At 40.6% G+C, this 27,131-nt stretch overlaps 4 protein-coding genes and 1 long non-coding RNA gene across 9 annotated transcripts; 2 read left to right on the top strand and 3 right to left on the bottom strand.

Moving 5' to 3' along the window:
• The first annotated feature begins 2,825 nt into the window (after window positions 1-2,825).
• Window positions 2,826-4,855, top strand: foxe1 (forkhead box E1). Of its 2 annotated transcripts, none has more exons than XM_020101303.2 (2): window positions 2,826-3,035; window positions 3,191-4,855. In XM_020101303.2, the coding sequence occupies exons 1-2, from the start codon at window positions 2,964-2,966 to the stop codon at window positions 4,292-4,294; spliced, it is 1,176 nt and encodes a 391-aa protein (XP_019956862.2). In that variant the 5' UTR covers window positions 2,826-2,963; the 3' UTR covers window positions 4,295-4,855. The 2 variants fall into 2 exon arrangements, with proteins under 2 accessions (XP_019956862.2, XP_069386926.1); XM_069530825.1 differs by having other exon boundaries at window positions 2,875-3,035; window positions 3,118-4,855.
• A 1,499-nt stretch (window positions 4,856-6,354) lies between these two features.
• Window positions 6,355-17,562, bottom strand: spag5 (sperm associated antigen 5). Its single transcript, XM_020101302.2, has 25 exons — window positions 17,427-17,562; window positions 17,065-17,121; window positions 16,854-16,970; window positions 14,519-16,764; window positions 14,195-14,387; window positions 13,930-14,046; window positions 13,617-13,709; window positions 13,319-13,453; window positions 12,824-12,943; window positions 12,644-12,736; window positions 12,297-12,431; window positions 12,080-12,173; window positions 11,812-11,959; window positions 11,614-11,664; window positions 11,134-11,308; window positions 10,710-10,843; window positions 9,990-10,158; window positions 9,526-9,673; window positions 8,459-8,708; window positions 7,558-7,690; window positions 7,334-7,414; window positions 7,094-7,243; window positions 6,865-6,939; window positions 6,631-6,711; window positions 6,355-6,536 (listed from the first exon to the last, which is right to left on the bottom strand). The coding sequence occupies exons 2-25, from the start codon at window positions 17,101-17,103 to the stop codon at window positions 6,465-6,467; spliced, it is 5,049 nt and encodes a 1,682-aa protein (XP_019956861.2). The 5' UTR covers window positions 17,104-17,121; window positions 17,427-17,562; the 3' UTR covers window positions 6,355-6,464.
• An 873-nt stretch (window positions 17,563-18,435) lies between these two features.
• Window positions 18,436-22,861, bottom strand: trmo (tRNA methyltransferase O). The gene is made up of 6 exons (XM_020101222.2): window positions 22,615-22,861; window positions 22,366-22,514; window positions 21,560-21,734; window positions 20,613-20,770; window positions 19,548-20,105; window positions 18,436-18,871 (listed from the first exon to the last, which is right to left on the bottom strand). The coding sequence occupies exons 1-6, from the start codon at window positions 22,701-22,703 to the stop codon at window positions 18,636-18,638; spliced, it is 1,365 nt and encodes a 454-aa protein (XP_019956781.2). The 5' UTR covers window positions 22,704-22,861; the 3' UTR covers window positions 18,436-18,635.
• On the top strand, window positions 22,391-25,799 carry LOC138411064 (uncharacterized). The gene is made up of 2 exons (XR_011243703.1): window positions 22,391-22,531; window positions 24,508-25,799. It is a non-coding gene; the product is annotated as an uncharacterized lncRNA (long non-coding RNA).
• Window positions 23,784-27,042, bottom strand: hemgn (hemogen). Of its 4 annotated transcripts, none has more exons than XM_069529343.1 (5): window positions 26,954-27,042; window positions 25,848-25,922; window positions 25,523-25,613; window positions 24,499-25,115; window positions 23,784-24,381 (listed from the first exon to the last, which is right to left on the bottom strand). In XM_069529343.1, the coding sequence occupies exons 2-5, from the start codon at window positions 25,909-25,911 to the stop codon at window positions 24,266-24,268; spliced, it is 888 nt and encodes a 295-aa protein (XP_069385444.1). In that variant the 5' UTR covers window positions 25,912-25,922; window positions 26,954-27,042; the 3' UTR covers window positions 23,784-24,265. The 4 variants fall into 4 exon arrangements, with proteins under 4 accessions (XP_069385444.1, XP_069385445.1, XP_019956784.2 ...); XM_069529344.1 differs by having other exon boundaries at window positions 25,535-25,613; XM_020101225.2 differs by lacking the exon at window positions 26,954-27,042 and having other exon boundaries at window positions 25,535-25,613; window positions 25,848-26,871.
• Window positions 27,043-27,131: the final 89 nt, after the last annotated feature.

Here is a 27,131-nt window from a genome sequence, read left to right as displayed (position 1 = left end):
TTTCTCTATGTTAATATTGTTTTAAGGTCTTGACCTTTAAATGTAAAGTGCCTTGAGATAATGTAAATTATGAATTGGCGCTATATAAATAAAATTGAATTGAATTGAATTATTTATACAACCAGCTGCTATAGAGCACATTAGCATTAATCTGGAGTTGTAAAAGACATATTAACTGTAAAAGACATTTGTGTTGTGTTTCAGCTGTTAAATGCTGCACTTTGTTGACAAGCTGACAGTTCACTTTGTGTGTCTGCTGTTTAGTGCTGAATAGGTTTGTGTACAGATTACAGGTTAATTAGCGCTCGATCATGTTGTCGGCCACAAAATCAAAACAAAGAGCTGAAATATGCTTAAAGAAATGTCCTGCAGAGCTCAGGGGAGCTGTAGAGTGGGGTGGTTATTCTGCCTGGGTTCATCACTACAAGAGTCATCTCACACATGAGTAATACAAAAATAATGAAAAGGAAATAAAACAAGAAAAGGATAATACGATTTGTATTCATTGACAGTCCACATATTGTTTTTAGAAACAGTGAATCTACACCCGTTTATAGAACATTTTTTAAACACACATGTTGACAATGAGTTCACCTTTCAGCTGCATGAGCTATATTTTTTATCCACCAGCACAAACACTAAGATGAAAGGCTCATGAACAAATATTAGACAGTAGAAGCGGCACAGATGCCAAATCATGATGCATAAGCAAACTATGGCAACTATGAACCTGAACTGCAGTAACAACAGGGACCTGAGAAAGAACTCGCCACTAATTGTTCATTACTGTGAAGCATACGAAGCCGTCTTAGCTCAAGGGTGAGGTCCACTACATATCTATCACATCCGTCATCCGTCAGATGCTGAAGTGGAATATCCATACAAACACATTATTACAATTAGGTGGATCAAAGCGCTTAGTGAAGTACTCCTCGTGTTTACATCGTGGCTTAAGAACACAACTCAAACTTACTATGTGAAACTGGTGAAATCTGAATTTATGCCATGTGAACCAAATGCAATAATTTAAATAAAAAAGATAAGCTGCCTCTTGATTTGTTGAACAACACGTTGTCCTTAATCCAGTTAGTTGCACTTTTTACAGCATGTGTATAGTTGATTTCACAATTTCTTATTGTCTTTTTATTTGTTGTTGCATTGATTCCTTGTCATCACATCAAATCCAAATTGTGTGTGACAGTCAAAAACTAAACTGTTTCAAGTTTACAACAATGTAAATGTCATATAAGAAGCTGAAGCTATTGAATCTTTTGCAGTTTTTCTTTTATAAATTACTTTAAAAAAGGTTCAAAACTGCTGGTTACAGGGTGTCAGGTAGCTTTGCGTGGCCTCTACACACTGATTGTGATGATGCAGTTTTTCACTGAGCAACACGAGGACAAATACGTGCTGCGTTTATCCAAATAAAAAGTGAACGACAATCATTTGAAAAATTATTTATAAAACATGAAAAAAACCTGTCATTAAGATACTTAATTAAAATTGAATAATTGTACCTGTTTTTACCCGAAAAATCTCAATAACATCAAATTAGTGAATCTAATACTTGTCTAAACAACAAACTATCAATGACTGAGGCTTTAGATTATACCGGGATCATTTTAAATTACCTATAAACCAATTATCCTGCCTCTTGGAATACAAACATAATGACAGTTTAAACTACATTTGATTACCAACTGTGCAGGTACGTCGACTCTCATTTTAACATAAAAAAAACTCCTCCTCCTCCTCATGTCACATACAAATCCTAGACCCTCCCCACAAGCCTGAACCCTTCATCAGGCTGTTTGTCTGTGCAAACCCACGTCCTCTCACCACGCTCCTGCTCCGACACATGCCCTCAGAGTTGACCCAGCCTGGTGTTGAGCAGTTGGAGTGTGCTGCCATGTTTTCCTCCATGTTTGTTTAAGAGATTAAGGTGATGAACCCCAGCCCTCGGGAGTCCCAGGATCTATACCACCAGAGCTGCACAGAGCATTTGCATTGTCTCCAACACTGAGCCCGCTGAAATTTAAAAGTGTTTAAAAGTCTTGTAAAAAAAAATGCATCTCTGATTAGAATATCTGAGAATTAAAACTGTGCAAAGAAAATAAATTGAGGCAGAAGTAAAACTGAATTTTAAACATGTGCACCAATTCCTAAGAAGACATCCTTAATCAAAACCAGTTTCAGTCAACAATCTTCATTTGAAGAGTTGGTTATTCCTGTCACTCAGGTTCGCTCCCAGGATTATGGCCTATATTTTGCATGCTAAAATCACAGAAGGCCTTTGTCTGAAAAACATTTACATCTCTTAACACAGCTGGCTTGCCCAACCACTGGCACAAAACAAACAAGGAAGTGAGGTAGAAAAACAAACCTAGGTTAAGTTACCACTAAAGAGCTCTTAAACGTGTTAGACATCAAAACAACATGGACATTTAAGACTTTTAAAAATAAACTGAGGTTGGTTTTAAAGAGGAATTTGAATATGAAGAGGAAACAGTGTTTGTTTTGACAGGTTCTGGTCTATAGAACTAAAGGAGGTTCCGCATAGAACAACTCAAACAAAGGAAAATTGTTAATTTATTTCGATTAACCACAGTTATCTTTTTTAAATCAAAAGAGAAAAAGTAGATCATCAGTTGAGAGCAGATTGAATTTGAAGATACAAGCCATTAATTACTGCTACATTAACGTAAGTCAATAAATCTTTAATAGAAATTTCCATCACAAAGTATGAAGACTGTCAATCATGAACAATAGGCCCTTATAAAGCTGAGGTATGTTGCTTGGGGGGTGTGGCCCCTCAGGTGCGCTGCAGAGGTAATACACTCCTCAGGTAACACTGGGTGACTCATTCTCACACACACCTTAAACAGCGCACATGGCGCTGTTACACCTTAACTCTTCAACTTAGCCCGACAACAAACTGTGGGAATAAACTGAATGAGCACCGCATGCAGCGAAAACAGGAATTTTTTGAAAAGCAGATTACTTCTGAAGAACTGTTGGACTTGGACTCAAAGACAGTGAGTTGTGTGAAACAGATGTGATTTCTCTTGAAGTATTGTTTGTTTCCACCGTAAAGAATTAAATTGTTTACTTTGTCAGGTTGTGGAAGTAACAGTGCTGCACAGACTTGGCAGAGAGCTCACTTGATACTCATCTCTTTTTTTCTTTTGAGCCATCCATGACGATGCCGGTGGTCAAAGTGGAGAAAGACACTGCAGCAGACACTTTGTCTGACTTCAACCCTCCACCACAGACAGAGGAGCAGCCCAGAGGTCGGAAGAGAAAGAGACCTCTCCAGCGAGGGAAACCCCCTTACAGCTACATCGCTCTCATTTCCATGGCCATAGCAAACTCCCCGGATCGAAAACTGACCCTGGGGGGCATCTACAAATTCATCACTGAGCGTTTCCCCTTTTACAGAGAAAATTCAAAGAAATGGCAGAACTCCATCCGCCACAACTTGACACTCAATGATTGTTTTATCAAGATCCCACGGGAGCCAGGGAGGCCAGGAAAGGGCAACTACTGGGCTTTAGATCCAAACGCAGAGGACATGTTCGAGAGCGGCAGCTTCCTGAGGCGGCGAAAGAGGTTTAAGCGCTGTGACTTGACCACCTACACTTCTTTTATGCAGGAGACACCAGTTTTCTCTCCTGTCCAAATTGCCAGGTCAGCTGCATATAGCAGCTCAGTCTACTCCAACATGACCGTCAGTCCGACCTATGGGCAGCAGCTACCGTCTGCCTACTACCCCTCCTCATCACCTCCTGGTTTCGGACCAGGCCAGACCCGCATGTTCAGCATCAATAACCTCATGGGACACCCGACTCCAGTGAGCATTCTGGGAGGTCAAGGGGCAGAGGGGATGCAGCAGCCCAGTCGGAGCTTCAGTCCTGAGGGGCTTCCGAACGGATCCAGTCCCTGCAGCCTGGGAGCCCCAGCCTTCCAGAGCCAAGCATGCGGAGGACCCGGGCCGCCCCGCTCCTCTACACATCCCGGGTTCACGTACTCTGGGCCAAGCATCCACCCACTCCACCATGGACACCAAGGCTCATATGTACAGGGCCATTCCCAGGGCTATGCAGCAACAGGACGTCTCCATGCCTCAGCCCACGGACCTTCAGAGTCCATGGAGCATTACGGGAGGATCTCCCCGGTGCAGCTGGGTTCCTTCTCCCAGTATAACAGTGCTGCAGGTCCCATCGGCAACAGCGGGGCTTACCTGAGACACCCCACATACCCAGGGAATATAGACAGGTTTGTGTCTGCTATCTGAGATCATGAGAATGTAGATTCCAGCATCTCACTACCTTCTTCTCAGAGACTAGAGACAGCAGCAAGTGAGCCAGACATTTCTGCACACAAACAGGAATGTTTTTTCTTTGTTTATGACATTTTTTAATAGACTAAAGTGGTCAGACTGAATACAGACACTGCTCCTGACACAGCTGTGATTCATACCATTAAAGCTCCAATCCATGTTTCAGTACTGAGGGGAATTTACTTAAAGGTCAAGCTTCAAATCTGGTTTTAAAATGTCACGGGTTCTTCGCAGCATGTGAGAATGTAACATTCGTCTAATTTCATGTGAGGTTGCGAGCTTCTTTTTTGTTGCCATGACTTGAATGTGCAAGTTAAAAATATTTACATTATTAAGTTTAAATGGCAGTCATTGAAATGTTTCTATAAATTATTGTTTTGTGGTCATAGGCTTTGCATTAAGTGGCTTTAATGAAGCTTTAGTATTTTTGCATGTATTTTGTTGCCAATGAAAATGCATATCAAGTCATCTTTTTGGAAATAAACAATCTTATTGAACTGAAGAATGACATTTTTTTAAATTGTATCAATGATATTACAATTATCAGATTATCTTTTTTTATTGTATTATTTCTACAGAAAAATATGATTTGCCGTCAAGTTAAATCAGTTTAGCACACATCAGTATCATCAGATGTATTTGTAAACGTAACTATGTTGCAACAAATCCAGACGAAACACCAGCAGGAAGGACAAATGCACTCCGACATTTCTTTTGTGTTGACTTTGCTTTCTTCGCTGTTTCAGCTCAGCTGGTTTGAAGTGTTGTGTGGAGCCACAGTAGTAGCAGGAACCATGACCAACCTCAATTATCAAGTCCAGACATCTGCACAGCACTTAGAAACGCAGTTAATCTACCACATGGATCCACAAAGTCAAGAAAATGAATTGACTTGTAACTCAATATTTCAGCCAATAAAATTAAGTAGTGCAAGTTCTTAGCCGGACTCTTCCAGAGTCTGCGACTCAGACAAGATGAGACTTGTACAGAAATACTTCGTAATATTTTATTTTCTATCAGAAAATAAGCTTTGCTGACAGATATGAGTCGGTGTTTAACAAAGGGTCGATCTTTCCATCGGTGTGGATTAAATGAAGATAACTGGAATCCGTAATAACTGTGTTATTAAACTATTTCAAATGGGCGGCCTTCTCTCCAGATAAGAGCGATATGGTTAATACGGCAGAACGATTTGTTCGATAACAGCTTTGGTTGTGGCCTTATCAACAGAAAGATTAAGGTTTAAGGTTATGGTTGATCTCTTCACACGCTGCACTTATTTAATATTCTGCAATATTGAAAACAAAGAGCTCAGAGATTCAAATAATCTCAGGTGTAGACCACAGACCTTAATTGTCTCAGCAGCAGCAGAAGGTTAGATGTACAAGTTACATTGTGCTGCAGCTTGAGAAAAGTGCAAAAGAACAGATGCTTTTTGTGCATCTCATCATAGATGCGTTCAAATCTCATCTACATCAGAATGCAATTTAAGATTCTACCAACTTTACAAAATGAAGAAAAAAAACACCCCCTGAAGAAAATAAACAGTTTTCATATTAGGGAACTCTCTGCACAGAATTATTGTTGTGGTTTACCTCAACAACAATGTTTTCATCTTCATTAGTTAGCTCGTTAGCAGGATTACGCAAAAACTATTCTCACCTCTATGAAATTTTTATGGAGGAGTGGAGTATGACCCAAAGAAGAGCCCATTACATTTGGATTTAAAATGAATCAAAACCTTAAGTACATTTATTTTATAACTATTACCTGGCAGAGAAATCCTGACTGCAGAGAAAAAACTTTGCAAAGATTAGTTTTATTTTCCATCTAGCTTGGTGCAGCACATATGTAGTTATTCTGCATGTTGTATTCAAATCTAAAAGTGGCCATGACTGCTGCTATTACTCTTAACATGAATGTTAAATGTCTGAATGTTTGCTGGCACAAAATTAGCCCCTACCATTTTAAATTGTACATTCTTCTTTCAAGTACAAAGGAACAAAGACAATTCATAAGATTCTAAAAAATTTAATCACTAAAAATATGAACACTTACAGACAGAAAAGGCTTGAACATAAACAGAGATAAATACAAATAAACAGAAGTGACAGTGACAAACACATCAGCCAATGTATTCAACAAGCTGCTTGAGTTGTTCACAATTCTTCACAACCTCTGGTAAAGTCAGCAGTGTCTGTGTGGGGAAGATACAAACATCCATTACATCAAATAGCCACAGCACACACACTTGACCTGATGGCAAAAGTGAATTAAACAGCATTTCTCACCTCTCTGACTTTATTGATCATTTTGTTTAGCATCTGAAGCTCATTCTCACTTTTCTGCTGGTTGTTCTGATGGATCATTTGCTGTGAAAGAAAAGAAAAAAACTGGGTCAAATCCTCACAAGACAGCGCCAAAATACTGGCATGAAAACAATCTCATGTCGTCTCACGACAACTGAGACGGGTGCTGGCACATATTCAGGAATATAATTGCTACTGTATGTAATCAGCACTTACATGTCTCTTTGCTCTTTCAAGTAGTTTCACTCTTGCCTGCTCCACCTCCTGAAGACTCAACTTCAGTCTCTCCACCTGAGCATCAAACCAAACAGATAAACATTAGACAAAAGGAGTGTCAAACCTACAGAGTTTCATCAGCAAGGACTTTGACATATAGAATGATGCCTTTCTAATGAATGAAAGCACACAGTGCCGTTTCTGGCTGATGCTATAAAGGGGAATGCACCTCTTTCAATAACTGAATCTTCTCTTCCATGAAGTGCGCTGGGTTCGCTGACACCCCGCCAGCTTTTCTCAACTCCTCACGCAGGAATTGAGACTCTACCTTCGACTGCTGGAGAGAGCGACGGAGGTCAGCCACCTCCTTCCTCAATTCCTGTGAAGATTTGTCAAAAAAAATAAATAAATAACTGTCTCTGTAATTTTCACAGATTACTTGGCAATGAATTATTCCTGAGTGCCTTACATTATTGTCAGTCTTGTGTTTATTTAGAATTTCCTGGACATCTTGTATTTCTGCCGACAACGTTGTCAAAGTTTTGTCATCCTGTGTACAGAGAAACATGTTTTTTATTTCAATACTTTTATCAGCTCAACAGGATCATTCCCAGTAACCATCTGCCATTTTTTGCCATCTTGATCTTCATCACACATAAAGCTGACAATGGCAAAATGCACAGTTCTTCTTACCTGAGCTTTCTGCTGTAACGCCTGATTGCCTCTGTCAACCAGGATGTTTAATCGACTGAGTTGATGCTGGAGCTCAAACACTTGAGCCTTGTGTTTGCTGTTTGCAGCCTGCTGCTCCTCCTGCAGGCCATAGCTGGTAAAATACAGTAAAACATATTGGATTTGAGATTAAAAAAAAAGCTCCTGTTTAAACCCTAAATACACAATGACACTACTTCATCAAATATGAAATCAAACTTGGCAATTCCATTGATTACATTGAAATGAGCTTCAGGGAATATAAATCCTGAAAACAGTTTTGATCACATTCTCAGTCAGATTGGTTCCATCAATACCAAACAAGTGGTGTCAAACCACGCTGACTGAATAAAGAACAGACTTTTCCATCTAATCAGTTGGTGTTGCCAAATTGTCTTTCACATTCGGTTTTCCAATCAGTTCAATCAAGAAGAATCAGTGGGTTAATTGTTAGAAAGTGAATGTTAGTCGCAGCCCCCGAGCTAAGTGGTCTAGTCCTAAAAGGATTAGTTAAATCAAAAAATCAATGGAAATAGACGGAGGTTAATTTTCTGGAAATGAAATCATTAATCAAGCAAAAAATGCCAAACATTCAATGTTTCCAGTCTCAAATGTGAGAATTTATTTTGCTTCTCTCTGTTTTGTTTCACTGAAATTAAGAAAAAAATACTAAAACAAACAACCTCGGACTGTGGAAACTAGTGTTTGACATTTCTTCCCTGCATTTCTAATCATTTCATTGACAGTGCAGTACATTGATTTACTCAAAATATTATCAACAAATGAAAAGATGGTGTTAATAGTAAAAAGGTTTTTTTTAGGAGAGGACTCCTATTTGAAACATTACCTTTTCATTACCTCATAAAGATTTTACAGCACTTACATGGTGTTGTGCAGCTCCTCCAGCTCAGCATCTTTCCGCTCCTGCACCAGTTTCAAGGCGCTGATGAGCTCCGTGACGGTGCTGCCCAGGTCGGCCAGCAGTTCCACCACGCTGCTCTGATCGTCCTCCTCTGGTTCAAACTCTACTACTGCCTTCAAACTCTTTTTAGGGGTGAAGGCTGCAATGCGGGTGAAGGCGCTCTTCTCGCTGAACAAAGTTTCACACTGTGGCTCAGGCACATCTGAGGGGACTGAAGACAGTGAACTACTTAGACTTTCTGATGGCCTTTCTGAACTGGGTTTTACTGAGTAATACATTTATAGGCACGCACAATTTTTTAATTTCACTCAGCTAATTAAAATAACTGACTTTTATCAAACAGTTGGAAATCTTAACTCTAGATTTCACTGGAACAGGAACACAGTAATTGGGTTTTTCTTTCTTGGGAAATGTGGAAATTATAACAAAAATAGTAAAGTACTGAGGAAAGCAATGATCATTTCAGGATTAGAGCACATTGTCTTACTTATTGAAAGCAGGAACATTTAGAGTAATTCTGTGAAAAAAGACTTGTAATCATCCTTATCCAGAGAAGTATAGCTCCCTTCCATAATGGCACATTTCTGATATATATGACATGGGTCTGCTGAATATGCATTTAACTCATGTTTGAGCTATTTCAACAACAAAGCTGTTGTAACCTTCACTGTTCAATTCATTTGTTTGAAAGAGTAAAAATTAAATGTGATCATTTTAAATTGAAGCTTAGATCTCTTCCCCAACATAAACACACGTTTAAAACTCTACAAGTGTCTGATCTGAGTATGACCCAGGTTGGAGGATCATGGAGCAAGGTTAAATGATGCCCCTCAACCCGTTCAGACAGACCACTAGCATCAGTGTTGGTTTTCAAAGCTGCTAGTTTTGTTCAAGGTAAAATATAAAAACAAAACTATCTGCTTTTATGAGAAATAAAATGTCATTGTCATCTCTTAAACCAGCCTTAATAGCTAGAGCCGTTACACTTTGGAAAAAGTGTCACTTAAACATGGGGCGAGCTACAGTACCTGCTTCAGGAGGCGTCTCTGATTTAACATCTTCCTCCTTCTCAGTCGTTAATGCGACCATGATGCTGTCGACAAACGAGCTGGAGGGGTGACGCCTGTCCAAGTGCTGGAGTGGTTGACACTCTTTGTCCTTCTGTGCTTCAGATTTCTAAAAAGTAAGACACATGATTCAGCATGAAAAAGAAAGTTTTATAAACCAAGTAGTTTGACACAACACTTTGAGAATTGAGGCATGCTTCTCACAAAATAACTTATTGGAAAGGGAACAGCAAAGTGTATGTTTCAATTTCAACCCCCACATTGTTTATCGGACAAAGATACATGATGAAAAGTCACAATTCTTCTCTTGGAAGTTTCAATTGAATTCAGAGAAAGTAGTTTTTTTTTAATTAAGTGGAAGGGTCATTTAGGCCATGCTTGTTACTGGGCACGTATGAACTTGTGTCGCTGATCTCAAATGTTACCTCGTCATTGAGAGCTGCATGAAGCTCATTGGTCAGTCCTCGCAGTGTGTGATGCAGCAAAGTGATTTCAGTGACGGCCTGAGCCAGCTTCTCTCCAAGCTCCAGCTGGGTTGCACCGGCTCTGGATGTTGTGGTTTCCAGCTGCTCTTGCAAACTTCTCTTCTCAAGCCTTTATCACACACACACACACACACACACACACACACACACACACACACACACACACACACACACACACACACACACACACACACACACACACACACACACACACACACACACACACACACACACAGATAAGTTATCACTGGTTATATAGACATGTGTTAAACATTGTCAGACAAAGCTGTGTTTTTATAGAAGCTTTTCTGAAGTTTAAATATAGCTGCATGCACACAGAAGAACTGGTCTCTTAATCAATTACCCACAACCCATTGCAGAGATAATGTTTGACTTATTTTCTCCTCGCTTCCAAATTAAAATGCAAAACTGTTTTTGTTAATAAGTTAATGTTTAACAGACACATCCAGCACTACATATTAAGTATATTAAGTTCTGTTGGTACACAAAGCAAACACATTGGTGAGTTGCTTCTGCCAAAGCATCAACATTTCTCAGTAGCATATTGATATAACATCGTACGAACAAAATAATTACAGGTTTAGCTTTATTATCAAAGAAAAGCTGGGATGATGATGGATATTGTTAACATTAACTTACTGAAGCTGACTAAGTTCTGCTTTTAGGTCCTCACACTGGATGTTCCTCTCTCTGAGCGCCTGCAGGTTGGCCCTCAGCAGGCGCTCACTTTCAGCCACCTGTTCCCTCGCCAGCTCATTTTCCATCTGTAAGAACTGACACACAAACACACACACAGAGAATAAAACCAGAGACCCACCATGTAGCAGAAAGCAGAAGGTAAAGTCTGTTACTGTGTGTATGTTATACAGGAAATGTGATTTTATTGGTCGTCCATGATGAATATTTTGCCTTTCTCACATCCTGTTGATTCAGGCAAACGTCTTTGGCACAATACAGACCGTGGACAACAAACCGTATAAAGAAAACGTGAGAAGTATCTGTATCTCTTTCCAAGCCAAGAATCAAAACTGCACCTCAGGGCAAATTCATTTGAGAGGCTAACCTCGTTCATCTCCCGCACACCACTGAGTTGTGTGCAAATCTCCTGGAGCTGCTGGATCTGCAGTTTCTGAGACTGTGAGAGAGTCTGCAGCTGATCAAGCTGCTCCTCACTTTGAGCCAGAGCCTGACTCAACTCAGACACACGCTCCTCCGACTGGTCCAGTGACGTCTCCAACCTTGACACCGGCACAGACACAACACAGACAGGGGCATTAGCTGCAGTATTTTCTTTATTTGTAGATGTATGGCAGGAAGGTCCCTGTCTTCTGTCAGGATTCAAGAAGTTTAAACAAAAGAAGTGAGGATATCCCACTGACCATGCACACATTTAGGAATAAATGTAAAAGGATCTAAAGAAGTATGTGACAAAGTTGTTTAAAATGTTCAAAACATTATGATTTTGCTCAATAGATTTCAACTATGAAGAGAAATTTAGACGCTGGTTGTTTCATTCCCATTTAAAATCTTAGTTACCACTCACTCATTTGCTCTGTCCTTGGCTTGCTGGATGTCCTTCCATGACTGCTGCAATCTGAAAAACAACATTTTTAGCACCTGCATGCCTTGTATCAGTGAGGTTGTTTTGCTTCTTCAACTCTACGCTCGCTAAGAATGTTTCACTATCTCAACATTCGCCTCCTTTTTTTAAAATATATTCGTTTTGTTGTGGGAATCATACTTTGTTGTCTCAGAAGCAAGGGCCTGCTCCAAGTAGGTGTAGGAGGCCAACGTTGAGGAAACTGTTGCAGACAGTTCCGTCACCTTCCTCTCCAGCTGACCTCTCTCCTCGTCTCTTTCTGTTAGCTTCTGACGCAGCACACCCATCTCTGAAATGTAATGAAAAAAAGTTCATTGATTTTTTTCTACTTTACTTTTCTAAAACTGTTTTAAAAGACAATGAATGAAATGAACAAATCAATTGAAACATGATTATTATTATTTTTTACCTGAGGACAAAATTGTCAACTGCAGATTTAAATCACCAATCTGTTCCCTGGCAGTTTGGAAATTCAACTTTGTCTGGTTCAATTCTTCTTCGACCTGTGGAGTACAACTTCATTTAAATTATAGACAAAATAATAAAATCCTTCTGATTTGCAATCTCACACAAAATTGTTACATGGTTCAGGGATAGAAACCTTTTGATTAAATTAAGAGTCTGACCTGCTCTTTCTCTTCAACAGCTTGGTCTCTTGCAGAAAAGTACTCGTCTCTCTCTCTCAAAGCAGCTGCTGCCTTATCGTTCAGCTTCAGAAGCATAGGAGCAGTTTTCTGCAGGAGCCCTCTGACTGTGCAGAGCTGTAAAAAGACGACCACACAAAACCATAAGTACTGTCGGCAATATTATACTTAAATAATAAATAAAGTACTTGTAGTAAGAATACATTTTGTTCGGGTAAACAATGCTGAAATAAATATATTTATACATTTCTACTTCTTATATTATTTATAATTTTGAGACTCACAACACACTGGGTAAAAGTGTTGTTGAAAGGATACACTGTACTTACTTCTTTCATCAAACTGGACTGCTCCTCCATGGTTTCAGACAAAAGATTAGAAGCTGAGTTCAGTGTTTCACTGTAGGCCTGGTTTAATGCAACCTGCATTAGTAGAGAAGAAAAATGAAATTAGACACATTATGAAGGATATTATGCTGAATAATGCTGAAATATGCTTTTTGTTCTTGCCTGTTCTGGGTAGGCCTGGTTGAGGGCAGCCAGGAGTTGTTGCTGTGACCCCAAACTCTTGTGAAGCTCTGACATTTCTGTGCCACAGTGTGTCCTTAGCTGTTCCATCGCACTGAAGGCCTGGAAACAGGCAAACAAACACTTTATGGTAAGAAAGATTTTTTTTTAAAACATACTCTGGCACTAATCGTAACAAAAATTCACTTTGGAGATTGAAATTCTGCCTAATAATTTATATTTAATTTAACAAGAGCACAAACTGCTTCTTCTGCTACATAAAACATTCAAGTATTAAAAAACCTGTGATATTCCCTTTATCTTATCTTCTCACAACAAAAGCATGAAAAGATGCAGTCCTGGTGTTTTGAAGTACTGGATTCAGCAATTCTAAAAAACCTCAAAATGATTAAGCATTTGCAACCTGCAGCAGAGACTCTTGTAAAAACTTAATTACTTTGTCTCCATGACTATTAACAGATGAGTCATTGTGTTTACCGCCTCCTTGGCTGTGAAGGCCTCTTCCATCTGTGTCCTCATGTCATTTCTTTGGTGAAGAGCATCTTTGACCTTCTGCATCATTCTCGTTTGTGTCTCCTTTGTATTCTCTAATAGAGCCTTCATCTTACCATACTAAACAACACAGGGGAAACAAATATCAGTTATATTTCAAGCACATGAACATGTTGACCTATACGAGTGTACACATGCTGTAACATAATTGCTCGATGGATAATTACACAAATACTTGCGGTGGATGTCATGTGAGAAAGACATGCATGACATGTTTACTTACATGTACAATGAGGCTTTGATGGTCCTCTCTAACTACATCTTCAATTTCTTTCATGTTAGAGAGAGCAGCATCCGTGTCACTACTGAGAGAAGTCTGTGGGATAAAATACACGTAAACGTCATTAAAATACAAACAAAGAAAATGTGCATTAAAATATTTTTTCCACATATGAACAAACAAAATCTTTTAACATAATTTTGCCCAGTTTGTGCCCAGGTGGGTGTCCTCAAACATATGCAACAACAGTGTACTTCATACATTTTTAAAACTTTACACCACAGAGCTTGTTGTATCACTATGTGTCGTGTCTCACCATGGTGACCCTGGTGTCCTGCATCCACTGAATCAGGCTCTGGAGAGAGCTTCCGTCCAGCTCCAACTCACTAATCCTGCTCAGAGCCTCCATATAAAGATCTCGGTACATTGAGGTCTGTATAGAATAGGAAAAAGTAAAACTTGAAACAAAATGTAGAACTACAAGAAACCAAATGCATTATTATAGTGAAAGAATTAAATCAACAAAAGCTGCACCAACTTTTAATTTTTCACATCTCCCAGTTGTCAGGATGCCTCTTTACCTGACTGAGTTCAGTGTGGTCTGTCTGCACCAGTTTCTCTCTGAGCTCTGAAGGTGCCGGACCTGGAGAGGGAGATCCCTGTGCTCGGGCTGCAGTCAACTGCTGCACCAGGGCCTCCACCATGATCATGCTAGACCGTAACCTCTGCTCTAGCTCTTGTCTAGGGATGCACTCAAGGCTCCCTGGTGGTACACTTTAACCACATCAATAGAAAAGAGTGAGGCAGACAGAGAAACAAGCAGAAACAAGATTTAGTCAAAGCATAATCAGAAATCACTGTTAACCTAAGGTTTGTTAAATAATTAATTAAAAGCCAACACTTACTTCCACAGGAGAGGGTCAGTAAGAGTGCAGGAATCAACCATAGAGAATTCCCTCTTTCTCTCAAACTGGCCAGATGTATTGATGCTGTGGTCCACTAGTTCCACAGCAGTGGTGCCCACACAAACACTATGGGATTCTGCAGGAGTAGTTCTTGCTGATGGGGCTGTGGCGGCAGCAGGAGGTAGAGCAGATGCAGGGACACCGGTGGGACACATCTTGCCAGATGCCAACATGAGGAACTCGGCCATCTGCCGGAGCTGCTGCTGAAGGGGACCATCAGCAATCAACGGAAAGTCCAGCACTGGCTTCTCTACTTCAGACTGAGGCATGGCACACTGCTTCGCACTCACACCCTTTTCCGGCTCAGTGACAAGGCCTGACTGGGTCTTGTAACCCAGTGCTGTAGAGTTAAACAGAGGATGTGGCATGGGGCTCTCCAAATGCTCTGCCCATAATCCAGAGCGGTCACCAATAACAGGAGCGATAAGGCTCTTTTCACCATCGACAACTGAGTCGTCAGCTAAAAAATGATCTAAAGCAGGATCAGTTTGAGCCATAAATGTAGAAATTCTCCTAACAACAGGACTGAGGATTCCAAACTGCAGAGCCGATGCTAATGAGGGACACTGTGACAGAGCTTTCAAAATGCCAGGGATATTCTCTGCATTAAGTTGTTCAGCAGAATTAGAAAGCGCATGTCCATTTCCAGACGAACCAAGGGCACTGTCTTTTGCCTCATTGGATTCAGGCGCTCCACTGCTTGAATGCACCTGAGAGACGTGCTCCAGATGCTGCTGCACTTCCACTGGAGTGGGACTCTCTGCTGAAGCCACAGATTTGTGGCAGTCAGAAGACTCTGTTTTGTGAAGCATTGAAGGCAACGCACTGTCTTCAGGATGTATTGATTGCTTGTCAGTTTCTTGGAATTGGCAGTTGGATTCATTATCCAACTGATTTAACGAGATGTTAATCAGCGAAGATGTTCGGAAAACTGGTGAGTGAGTATCTAAAACAACTTCATCATTTCCCTCATGACAGTTCAGTAGCTCATAGTCAGCTTGGATTTGATCCTGTGTAACAGAAGCGGGGACAGTGTTGTCATCCAGGGGCTGGCCGATCACAGCCTGATAATCAGGCAGAGAGGAAGTCTTCTCAGACAATGAGGTGCCATTTGATTCTTCCACCCTGTCTCCAACTTTGAAGAAAGAGCCAAAGGTAGCATCCTCTTCTCCCTTTCTCTCGCTTTCTGGTGCCACCAAGGTAATCTGTTTTACTTCATCAATTTCATTAGTGCTGCATGACAATGGTTCCTGGGCAGAGGAGAGGTTTCCACCTGAAGTGGATGAGTCACTTTCATCAAAACAGTATGGGTGATCTGAATGATCATTGCCGTTTTGCACATCATGTTCACTGGCTAAAATGCTTTGATTCAAGCTGTATGACAAAGAACTGGTCACAGTGTAGGCAGTTGATAGAGGAATAGTCTCATTTATAACGTTGGTACGATCTAAAATTTCTATCTCACCTCCGCTGCAGTTAAAAGATTTGAAGGTTACATCACTTAGTTTTGTTCCTTTAGACTCAAAGACAGTGGTGGTGACAGGAACCTCATTTAAACTGCTAGAGTCGGGATGATCTGCTTGACATGTCTCTGATTGTTGGCCACAGTCAGAGACATTAGTTGAATTAACACTGTTGTCTTGTGAAGATTCATCTAGCTGTGCCAAGGGCAGAGGAATCATCTCATCGTGTCGTATGTTGACATCTGCAACTTCCACCTCACCTCTATCACAGGCATCTCTCTCTCCACAGCAGTCTGTCTGAGAAACTACTGAATCGTGTGTGGCATGTTCATCCTCCAGGCTCCCAGAGGCCAGTGTAGTGCTGTAGATTCCACAGAGTGATGCTGCAGCTGCATCAGCATCACCTGAAGAAGCATCTATCATCTCCAGATTGTAGTAGGGATGCTCATTGTGGTCCCTGCTTGACTGCACAATCATACTGTCAGATAGGACTGTATCTTCTGTTTCAGTGATGGATGTAGCCTGGTCATAAGGCAAAACGATGCTTTGTTCTGCACACACTGATGACCCTGAAATCTCTATCTCACCACCAGGACAGACGAAGGATTTAAACGTTACATCTCCAAGTCCACAAGCGGCGTCAGCAGTTGTCACATCACTAATGGGAGCACTAGTTTGGCTCACTTTGGTGGATGGAGAACATTCACAGAGGGGAACATCATCCTGTTAATTAAAATGGATAGAAAATGTAAGAGCAGGCTGCAAAAAACACTGAAAACAATGAGAGCTTTTTAAAATATTAATAAACGCACTTTTATCGTTTTCACTGCGTCAGCACTTGATTTCAGTCTTGATGATGGAGTTGACAGGTGCTGCATCTCGTTCTCTACACTTCTCAAAGGGGTACGCTCTCCATATTTAGTGGAAGGCTATAATTCAAAAATACAAGTTTAAATCAAATATCACCAGTTTACTGAGTAATAATTTAAAACTGTATACTGTGCATGAGTGTGAGTGTCTTACCAAGCCTTCCCCTGTGGAACCTGACTTCCTGGAGGACATTTCTCTGTATCTGTACAACTGAAAAACACATTATACTATTAATCGTGCTGTTACAAAAATATTACAACATTAATTAGCTAGCACGGAAGCTAAGTGACATTAAGTGACATAAGACAAATAAGTGACCAAACCTGACTTGGTTGTATGAAATAACACAGCGTCAAAAATGTCAACAAGGACGTAAGTTAGCATAACATTAGCTACGATAACAAACTTGTGTGAACGACTGTTGTTAGCTAAAGTTAGCTCGACTCAGTTAGCTAATTTACGAGCCTTTACACTTATCGAACTATTGTTTGTTAACTTGTGTAACCGAACTTTACCTCTCAGGCGTCGACAGGAAGTTTTATCCAGCGTTATAAACGTGAACAGGAAAAAATAAAACTGCGTTGAACGACCGTCAACCGCGTCTCGTTCAAAACACAAATGTCAGCTCTCCTATTGGGCCGTTTCTCTTCTTCGGCTATTCTGTGACGCGGCGGGTGGACACAGGCTGCACTGCAGCTTACCAACGCCCCCTACCGGACACTGATAATTAACTCAGTATTGATAGGCCTGAGGAAAAAAACAATACCAATATAATAAACGTCCAATAAATTTAAATATCGACTCAAACAAAACTTACCATCTTTAACACCATTGAGGCCGAGAGTCAATCCGCAACAATACTGATTGTAGCTGTCACTGCTTTAAGTTTAGCTGCTTTATTGTATTTATTTTTTATCATCCATAAACTTTTGCTTTTTAATTCAAAATTTAGATTTATTGTATTCACTGTACTTTTGTGTTGTTGTGCCTTGGCACCATTAAATTCATTTTTGGCCACATCGTCCATGCTTATATGATGTGTATCCGCTTTGATGACTGCATGTGTTATTTTAAAATTGACACAACACGCTGGATTTTTTTCTTTGTTATGTTTTACCTGAACATAAAGATAATCATTTTAATCACTGCGCCTCCTTCAGCTTGGGCCCTGGGCGATCAGGGCTGTTACAGTCTGTTGCAGAATTTCTTGTTATTCACGTTAGTTCTGTTTGACTCTGGCAGTGCGTTTGTGGTCATTCTCTCATGCTGCAGAAATTATTTGGGACTGATCACATGTCTCTACGATGGTATTGTGCAACAGATACGATTCCATAACAAACATATAAAGAGCCTTAAAAAACTTGTTTCATATTCAAAACCCTTGTTGCTTTAAAAATCAGAACACATTTGAGTCTAGCTCTACCATGCATGTAACTAAAGATTATTTTACCTTATAAATGAATTACTCTTGGTATGTGCAGTTCTACCTGTAATGATTACAAGAAGGAAAAGACAGTCCAATCATCCATTCATGATCCGTTTATTTGTCACAAGGGGCAGACAAAGAAAATTATACATAAAATCCTTTAAATAATCGAATAATCTGCATATAAAAATGTTGAACCTATCACGAGATAGTCAATAGAAATATCTATTTATCAGCAGAGAAATAATCTTTGTTCCTCAACGGACATGAAAAGCGACTCTACCCAGCTCTAGCGTTTTCATTGGGTTTCTTTCTGGCACTCGACAGGTCGGACCTGCAGAACCTCAGCAAAGCTCTGACCAAACCAGCAGGTGATGTCGGCCGTGTCCAGGGTGAAGAAGAAGAGCCTGTCCCTGCAGCGTGTGCGCCTGTAGACTGACCTCGGGTCTGCTGACAGCACTCCTCTGATGGCGGCAGCTGCCTCCTCTGAACTGCGCAGAAACTTGAACCTGGGTCTGACACTTTCATTGGGTCCTGTGTGGCACATATATTTATCATGGGGTTTTTTTTTTCAATGATGAACGACTGCTTTCATATTTATCACTGTCACAACAGCAGCCTCTTGTGGACAGAAGAAAAACATTGCCCTTATCTCCAGGCAACAATAAACTTCATAGACTGACACATGAAGTTAGTTGTGGGATGTAACTGAATACATTTACTTCATCACTGTACTTAAGTACATTTTTCACATATCTGTATATGCTTAAGTAGATGCATCTTCAGGCACTTTTCACTTTTACTCCACCACATATATCAGTAATTATCTGTACTTTCTAGTCCTCTACATTTTTTTAAAGCATTGTGCAACATGTTCACATCATTTTAACATATCTTTAAAAGTAATCAATTAAGAGAGGGGAATTGGTCACTTGCTCCAATCAGAGCCAGCAGGTAGCAATAGACCCGCCTCCTCAAGATTATTCTTGAATTGAACAGAATGTACAGAAGACACAGGTAAAGATGTAGTAGACCGCTACATGAAGGAACAGGCTACACTTGACAAGTACTTTTAATACTTTAAATATAATTCAAAGCAAGTTCTTCTTTACCTTTTGTTAATTTCTATCTATTTATTTGTACTTTTACTGAAGTAAAAAGTTTAAGTACTTCCTCCACCACTGTATACTATACATATACTATGTCTTACCTGACTCATGTGCAGGAAGGAATTCAGCGAGCTCCCTCTCAGCACGAGGAGTGAAGCGTACCTCCAGACTGGCAACAGGAGGCGCTCTGATCCAGCCAGCAATGGTGCTGTAGACTTCCTCTCCATAGCAGGGACGGTCCACTGTTGACTCTGAAGACTTGTTTACTGGAGACTCTGAAACTTGCTGCTCACTTTGGCAGAAACCATCTTGGCTCATATAGGCTTTGGCCTCCTCCAGCACACGGTGCAGAGAAAACTGAGCACTGACTGAAGCTGAAGCTATTGAAGGAACAACAGCTTCACAATTGTCGTCTGAGACTTGACTCTCCAAGTCACAATCAGTTCTTTCAGCTCTCAGGTCTGACTGAGGGTCTGTATCTGAGGTGTTAGGGACGTTTGAGATGTTTGACTCCTCCACACTGGAGGCGTCTGTGTTAACGTCATAAGGCTCCATGTGAGTCCTGGTCTGTGGGGAGTCGTACGCTGGAATGTAGGGTTTGATGTCCAGGACTGGGGTGCCTGCAATCATGTCGATGTCTGACAGATGTACTGTGTCACCTAGAAAATGAAAGGCAGGAATGCATGTGAGCAGAGTCACTTATTACCTTCAGCGAGGAGGTTACGTTTTTATTACTATTCAGCTGTAAGCAGGATTACACAAAAACTACAGAAGCGATTTTACTGAAACTTGCTGGAAGAATGAAATTTAATAAATTAATTATTCTCAAATATTTTAAAAACACCCTCTCCCGCAATGTTGAAGGAAAAAAGCGATTCCGTATCCACCCCCTGATCTGGATCCACACCAATTATGATCTAATTGGATCATGCCCCGCCCCTCCAGAGAGGTTCTTGTAAATCGGTATAATTGTTGGTGCATAATCTTTCTAAAACTCAAACGCAGATGAAAACATAAAGTCCTGGGGGCGGAGTCAAAAATACTCTGTACATCTGTGTTCCCCGGCATTTAGAGTTTAGTGTGAAAATGTCTAAACTTTCTGCCCAGATTGTACAAAAGACACAAACACATATTTAGCCACATAAGACTGAGCTGATGTTTCTCACCTACAACTTTATCGAGCTTTGCCAGAGTTAGACCCAAGGCGTTGGGTCGATGAGGACTGCGTGTGGAGTAAACACCAACTCTCTGACCGTTCAGTCTGGGAGGCTTGACTTTGGCTTTGTAGCTCAGGTGTCCATTTTTGTGAAAGAGAAAAATGATCCTGTAAACACAGAAAATACAGAGATTTCAACAAAATATACAAAAAATCGAATTGTTTACAGACGATGTCCGGCTGAAATGAGCAAGTTCTGACAAACACAATGGGACAAATGTTCATAAATCTTCAGTGATGCATGACGAGAGTCTCATCCAGTCACACTCACTGCTGCAATCAGTGAATAATCAAACAAGTTGAATTTGAATGCCTTTAAAACAGTATCAGTTTCACACGGCTTCATGCGCCCACACACACGAGACACAGGGACAAAACCACACCAAACGTGCCACAACTCATAAATATCAGTCCCCTTAACATGCCTGATATTTTTCATCAAGATTCACACATTATTCCCAGGGACAATGGTGAAAATGTTCCATCTCACAATGCTAAATGAAATGATTAAACAAATCCTGGATCCGTCCCTTTGTCCAGCTCCCTGCCAAACTTGAATGGACAGTTTCTTGGCCCATGTTCCATCCTTCCAGCAGGTTTCATGGAAATCCATTTCACACTTTGTCCAGCTGACAAACCAACAGACTAACCAATAACTCCTATAAATGGATGGTTTTCTACACACTCCATTTGTAACTCACCCTGTTGATTATTATTTTAGAGATCACACTGGCCAGGAACATGAGACTGAAAAATACTGATTGATAATGTCTGATTATTACAGCCAATAATACCTTTAGCTATTTTGGGGGAAACAGCAAGACCACGTGGACTGAGCAGTGAAAGAGACAGACAGTAACTATAAAACCTGCAGGACACCAACTGTATGTGACTTACCAGACATGAGAGTACTGCTCCAGGCCGAGCAGAGCGTGCTCCGGGTTATTGAAAACACTCTGCTGGATGCGCAGCTCGGCCCTCGAGGGGCCACAGATGGTGGGCTGCCTGGGTGTCCCGTTCTTCACTGAGAAACAGGAACTGATGTAACCGATCGGGACCGTCTGGATATTTCCTGTATAGTTCCACAGGTGAGAATAGAGACGTGGAACATTAATAAAACAGCAGTAACACAAAGGCGCATGTGTTTCAGTTCCACTTTTTGTAATTTACCTTTGAGAGGTAGGTTATGTTTTCATATGCTGTATTTGTCAAGAAAAGATGTGGTTAGGATGTTTTTTTTCTCCCAGGGAATAATTCATGGATCTTGATGAAACAAGATCAGGCAGATTTAGGGGACTGTTATTTAGAGTGTGAACAATGTGGTGCAGATCCAACAAAATTCCGAATCTAGTGAATTCAATTGTGGTTTCAGTGGGTGACTGTTTGGCCTTCGTTACTCTCTAGTTTACATATATTATTTCTGCATTTATTTGATTTTGTATATTTGAATATTTTATTCGCCAAAGAAGTGATTGATGGTATATATATATATATATATACTTAACATACTTTATTTATCAGTGCCGAAATTCTTGGTCTTCTAATTGATAAGTTTACTCACTACAGGCGAGAGGAATTTTGGTTTTGGACAGTTTTTTATACATTTAAGTGAATCATCAAAGAGTATATAAATAATAATGAGCTGCAGTTTGTAAATGAAATGATAAGTGTCAGTGCAGGAAGAGGCTGGCTCTGTATCGTACCTTGTTCTAACGCAGCCTGTGGTGATGGTGATGTTGGTGGAGGTGGTGTCTGGTCTTTCTCTGCTTCTCTGACTCCAACCTTTGACACTGCAGACTGAATGGACGTCAGGTGTTTGCGATGGGCCCGAGCTGCGCCGTCCAACATCTGCCTGAAGGAAGAGAGACGGTGAATAAAAATCATCTCATGTTTTGTTATTTAAAGAGAAACAGTATTAGAGATGTTACAGTTCGTTTTGGTGCGAGCTGTACCTCAGGTTCTTCATTTCTTTCCTCATCACAGAAACCTGCTGCTGCAGTTTGTTGATGTTCTCACAGCAACAGTCACACACAGGAGCCATGTTTAATAATCCTAAACTATGATCACTCTTTTAAATACCAGCCAGCTTAGATCGAGCTGCTGCTCAACACACAAACACACACACACACACAACATCCGTACTTCCAACACACGTGGGAGTTCCTCAATGCGGAAGTACACGTCTGATTTTAATTGTTGGCCAACCAGCAGCGTTTCACGTGACAAACGTGCGACTGAGAGCAGCACAGTCTCTCACCTGATCTCATCCTGTGTTTTTAGCAGGTTAATGCAACACACATGTGCTGTTTCACAAAAGTCGCACATGTATGTTGCAGGAGTCATGTTACATGTGCAGTCGCTGCAGCACACTGCATGTTTCAGACCAGCAGATGGCAGCCGAGAGTCCCTTCAGTTACCTTTTTTTAAAGAAAACTTTATTCATAAAAACAGAACAAACAAACATGTGCAACAACATAGTCACGAGAGGGACGTGGTCATTTTTGTATCTGTTATATTGTTCCTGAGTGTTCTGATCAGGTTTTGCTCCACAACATATCACAATCCAACTTTGTTTTTTGAAATAAACGCAAAGCTTTGATAAACTTTACAGATTCGTGATTTAAACAGAATGTAAAATAATCTGACATTAATGCACTGCTGTCGATGAAACATGGTATAAAGTACTCACACCTTTACACATTGAAATGTTGCTCATGTGCTAACGCATCACAAATGCAAAAAGAACAATGAGTATTATCATATGCGATTACATTACACTGACACACTCCTGAATAATGAACAAATACATACATACATACATGTCACATTAGCAAAAAAACTTTTTTCTGACTGACCTGACCAGATAATTATTTACTGTTAGTGTGTTGACATTCATCATATCAAATCCTTAAGGTGGAATCCTCCTCCTTATAATCTGCTACTATTTCTAAACCTCCATGACCCACTTCAATAACAAACACAAGCTGAAGCTTTTGGATCATCCCTCACTAACCCCTGACCTGAACATCATTCAAATTCTCCACAACACCAGTCTTAATATTCCCAAACTTTGTGTGGTCTGCAGGAAAAGTGGCTGAAAAAAATTCTGCATGTAAAAAAATTCGTTTACAAGCTTTAATATTTGCAAAAGGGAGGCAAAGTGGCACAATCACAGAAGAAGAATAAACAATTGAACATTGATAACATATTTGTCTTATTTACAGATAATGGTGACAACTGAATACTGTAAGCAGGGTCTTTTATTTGTTAAAAAAAAAAACTTTTACAAAATTAAATCAAATAAAACTGCAATTATCAAATAATTACCAGTAATTCAGACAAGTTACTTTTAAATAAAAGTAAATACATTTTGCTGTTGACTTAATGCAAAGTACAAAACGCAATTATTGTACTTCGCATTGAAGCACAAACCAAGAATAAATAAGCATACAGGTTTGGTTTAAATTCATACTTTTTTTTTTCAAACAAGCAATGCATACATTCAGCAGGCTGCACACGAACCAAAACAATACTCAGGTACACACTGACAAGAAGGGAAGTAGTCTGGCTTTGCTTGTCCTGAACTGAGACAAAAGTATAATTTTACAAATTAGAATAATTTCCTGGGAGATATTCTGGTGGAGGTTGAGAGGACAAAGTTGGAATGGAGAACATTTTGTTTTGTTCAGGTAAGTTGATCGACGGTGGCTCAGTCAAATCTAAAGAAAAAAGGTTGACAGACAGTGTTTGGTTAATATTCAGAGAAAAAGTAAAGTTGGAGACAGAAAGCATAAATTCTTAAACTGTTTGTTTCAAAGGATTGTTTGTGCTCATACCTTCATCAGCTCTTTTGTCTTGCAATGGGAAGATGTCTTCCTCGTCATCTGGGCCCAAGTCTTCAATCAGGACCTGGTCAAGGGCCTCTCTGTCTTTTGACTCTGTGTAGAGAGTCTCTACCTGGGGAGGAGCAGGAGCTGGAACAAGGACTTGGGACAGACCTGGGACTGGTCCAGCATCTGGAGCTGGATCTGGAGCTTGCAGATGGACCAAAGCTGCATCTACAAAACTGGTGGGAAGAGGAGCAGGAACTGAGAGAGAAAGAAGAGCTGGTCTCTGGTTAACTGGTGCTGGAGAAGTCAGAAGTGGAGCATAGAGAGAGGTGTGGACAGATCCCAGCACTAGGGTGGAGGCAGGGGCGGCCAGGACAGACTCTGGTTGTGACTCTGGTTTGTCACCGCCCGCAGTCAGTGAGGGGGTCAGAGAGCCTGATGTTTGCTCTGAGACCACCGCCACAGATTCAGGCAGCACCACCACTGCAGGAGCCTCCTGAGCAGATGCTGCCTCGTCCTGACAGACAGGTATCTCCAGCGTGGGCTCACTCTTCCTGGGCCTCCCTCTCTTTTTCGTGCTGCTCTTCTCATCAGCCCTCGATCTTTTCCTCTGCCTCTCCACCCTGAAAGAGCACATTAATTGTGATCAAGCCTGACAACAGTGGACATTGATACAGCTCTGTGTGATACTTAGCAAAGCCAAATAGTACAAAGTCCCTGACCTGGATCTGGGGCGTCAATAGAAACACCAGAGCAACCTTTGGTTTCCTCTTGCTCCATATTCAATATAAACCAGAGAAGTGATAAGCAGCTAGGGTTGCTGATAATACGCTGTTCTCTGTAAAGCACAGTGTTGTGATGCAAGTTTGGCTAATAAGCCTCAATAACAATAGTAAAACTTATTTATAACGTGTCAATACACTGAAGTTCTTTTGTGGATTTATAGATTTTTTTCAAGGTGGAACTGAACAGTCCAGCTGCAAATTTAGGTCACTTCTCTAATATTGACTGTGCTTCTCTGTAAATTTACCCTAAAACCCACTGGTTAGTCTCCTTCTCTTCAGCCTCGGCCTTCCTCTTTCTGAGCAGATCCCTGTCCCGCAATCGCCGGTGGATTCCACCTTTAAAACAGAAAGCCCACCAAAGAGAATATGTAAATAAATGAAGAGTACAATCAAAGACACACCCAGAAGTATTTGTAAAGCATGGCTGGCTAAACACATGGATAATAGAAAGTTTCTCTTCCAGATACACAAAACACTTGAGTTTGAAATACAATAACAAAGACTAAATTTACACTGTGGAAATGAGTAAAAAACTAATTTGAAAAGAAGAGCAGACATTTAAAACGTTACCTTGGTCGTCATTTGGATTTTTATATTCCATCTCTTGTTTGTCCTGCTGCAACGTCTCCTCCATTCTTAGTCCCACTATGAATGAATTCAAACTCATTGAAGGCGGGCAAAGAGCAGAGAAGTCAGAATAACTTCTGACTGTTTTCTATTCCCACCCCTTAATGAATTATCTGGTTAACCATTACTGTATTGCTGGGAGAGTTCCTGCAGCTTTGGTCTTATCATATTTGTAAAGCTGGAGGAGTTGGCACAACACAGACAGAGGACGGAAAAAAAAGAAGACCGGGGCAAGTTGAGAAGGGCGGTGTGTAAAATATAAATGTATGTAGTAATCAAAGAGACACATACAAGTTTTAAAAAATGGTGTTGTTTTCATTAAAGTAAAAAAATGGATGATTAAAGGAACTTTTCTGTTTTTCATGCATTTTAATGTGCAAGCTTTAGGTCCTTTGTAAAATGTTGCTGTTGCTTTGGAAACAAGAATACTTTAACTGAATCTGACAAACAAAATGTTAGATGCTTGAAAACAGACAGAGTTAAATGAAGTTCTTGATATGATACTATCATAAAGCCCCAAGTGTTGCTGTTGAAGATAGTAAATGTGTCTTATTTCTAGTAAAGCCGTGCATTTTGCAGTACTTGTGGTAAAATACTCTGTGGAAAACGCCACAAAGCCAGAAATCCTGTCTTCAACTCCAGCGTAAGGGCAGACCCATCTTATCTCACAGATGGAGAGCCGCTCGGTTGGGGTGTGTTCTCAATCTTCTCACAGCACATTGAGCGCTGATGTGTGTGTTTGAGCGACTCACTGGAAGAAGCCATCCAGCAGGGTAAATAACACTCAGCTGCCAATTGCCTCCAGCATTGTTGGGGAAATGTGGAGTGCCCCTTGTTAAATTCACTCGCTGCTGCATCGAAGGAGCCTCACCACAATCCACACATAACTTCATGCAATGGGTAAATATAAAGTTATCTGATTCATATAGTGTATGTTTCATGGTTGCAGTGGGAAAAGTGAAAAAAAAACCCTCATCTTGTAACCACACACTGCCAAGTATCACAGTCTTCTCCAGCTCTAGAGTTAGTCACATTTAAATTCAAACTACCCTGAGCTGCTCCTTCGATCAGCAGGACCCTCGATGTCTACTTCGACCTCCAGCTGAGACCACAGGCTGCACACAGTGAACTCCTCCGCTGATAAAAGTTCAGCAGACACCAGAAGGGACTCAGGCCAAGTTTTGCATATGATTGGTTATCAGAAAAAGGGCTGTCACTCTCACACAC

This window comes from Paralichthys olivaceus, chromosome 8 (genome assembly GCF_024713975.1).
Source record: "Paralichthys olivaceus isolate ysfri-2021 chromosome 8, ASM2471397v2, whole genome shotgun sequence".
In the NCBI taxonomy this organism is placed as follows: domain Eukaryota; kingdom Metazoa; phylum Chordata; class Actinopteri; order Pleuronectiformes; family Paralichthyidae; genus Paralichthys; species Paralichthys olivaceus.
Note: the sequence above shows the minus strand (reverse complement) of the source record. Positions and strands in the feature narration are given on the sequence as shown.

Coding starts and splice junctions, on each gene's coding strand:
- trmo (XM_020101222.2), bottom strand. CDS start 22,703: ATGGCTCCTGTGTGTGACTGTTGCTGTGAGAACATCAACAAACTGCAG. Junction 21,735..22,365: donor ACAGGCTGCGTTAGAACAAG/GTACGATACAGA, acceptor GGAACTATACAG/GAAATATCCAGACGGTCCCG. Junction 18,872..19,547: donor CCTTCCTGCACATGAGTCAG/GTAAGACATAGT, acceptor TGTGCCACACAG/GACCCAATGAAAGTGTCAGA.
- foxe1 (XM_020101303.2), top strand. CDS start 2,964: ATGCAGCGAAAACAGGAATTTTTTGAAAAGCAGATTACTTCTGAAGAA. Junction 3,036..3,190: donor TGGACTTGGACTCAAAGACA/GTGAGTTGTGTG, acceptor TTTTCTTTTGAG/CCATCCATGACGATGCCGGT.
- spag5 (XM_020101302.2), bottom strand. CDS start 17,103: ATGTCCTCCAGGAAGTCAGGTTCCACAGGGGAAGGCTTG. Junction 14,388..14,518: donor ACTGACCCTCTCCTGTGGAA/GTAAGTGTTGGC, acceptor ATGTGGTTAAAG/TGTACCACCAGGGAGCCTTG. Junction 11,960..12,079: donor GTTGACAATTTTGTCCTCAG/GTAAAAAATAAT, acceptor ATTACATTTCAG/AGATGGGTGTGCTGCGTCAG.
- hemgn (XM_020101223.2), bottom strand. CDS start 25,944: ATGAGTTTGAATTCATTCATAGTGGGACTAAGAATGGAGGAGACGTTG. Junction 25,116..25,522: donor ACTAACCAGTGGGTTTTAGG/GTAAATTTACAG, acceptor GTGCTCTTTCAG/GGTGGAGAGGCAGAGGAAAA. Junction 24,382..24,498: donor AGACAAAAGAGCTGATGAAG/GTATGAGCACAA, acceptor TTTTTTCTTTAG/ATTTGACTGAGCCACCGTCG.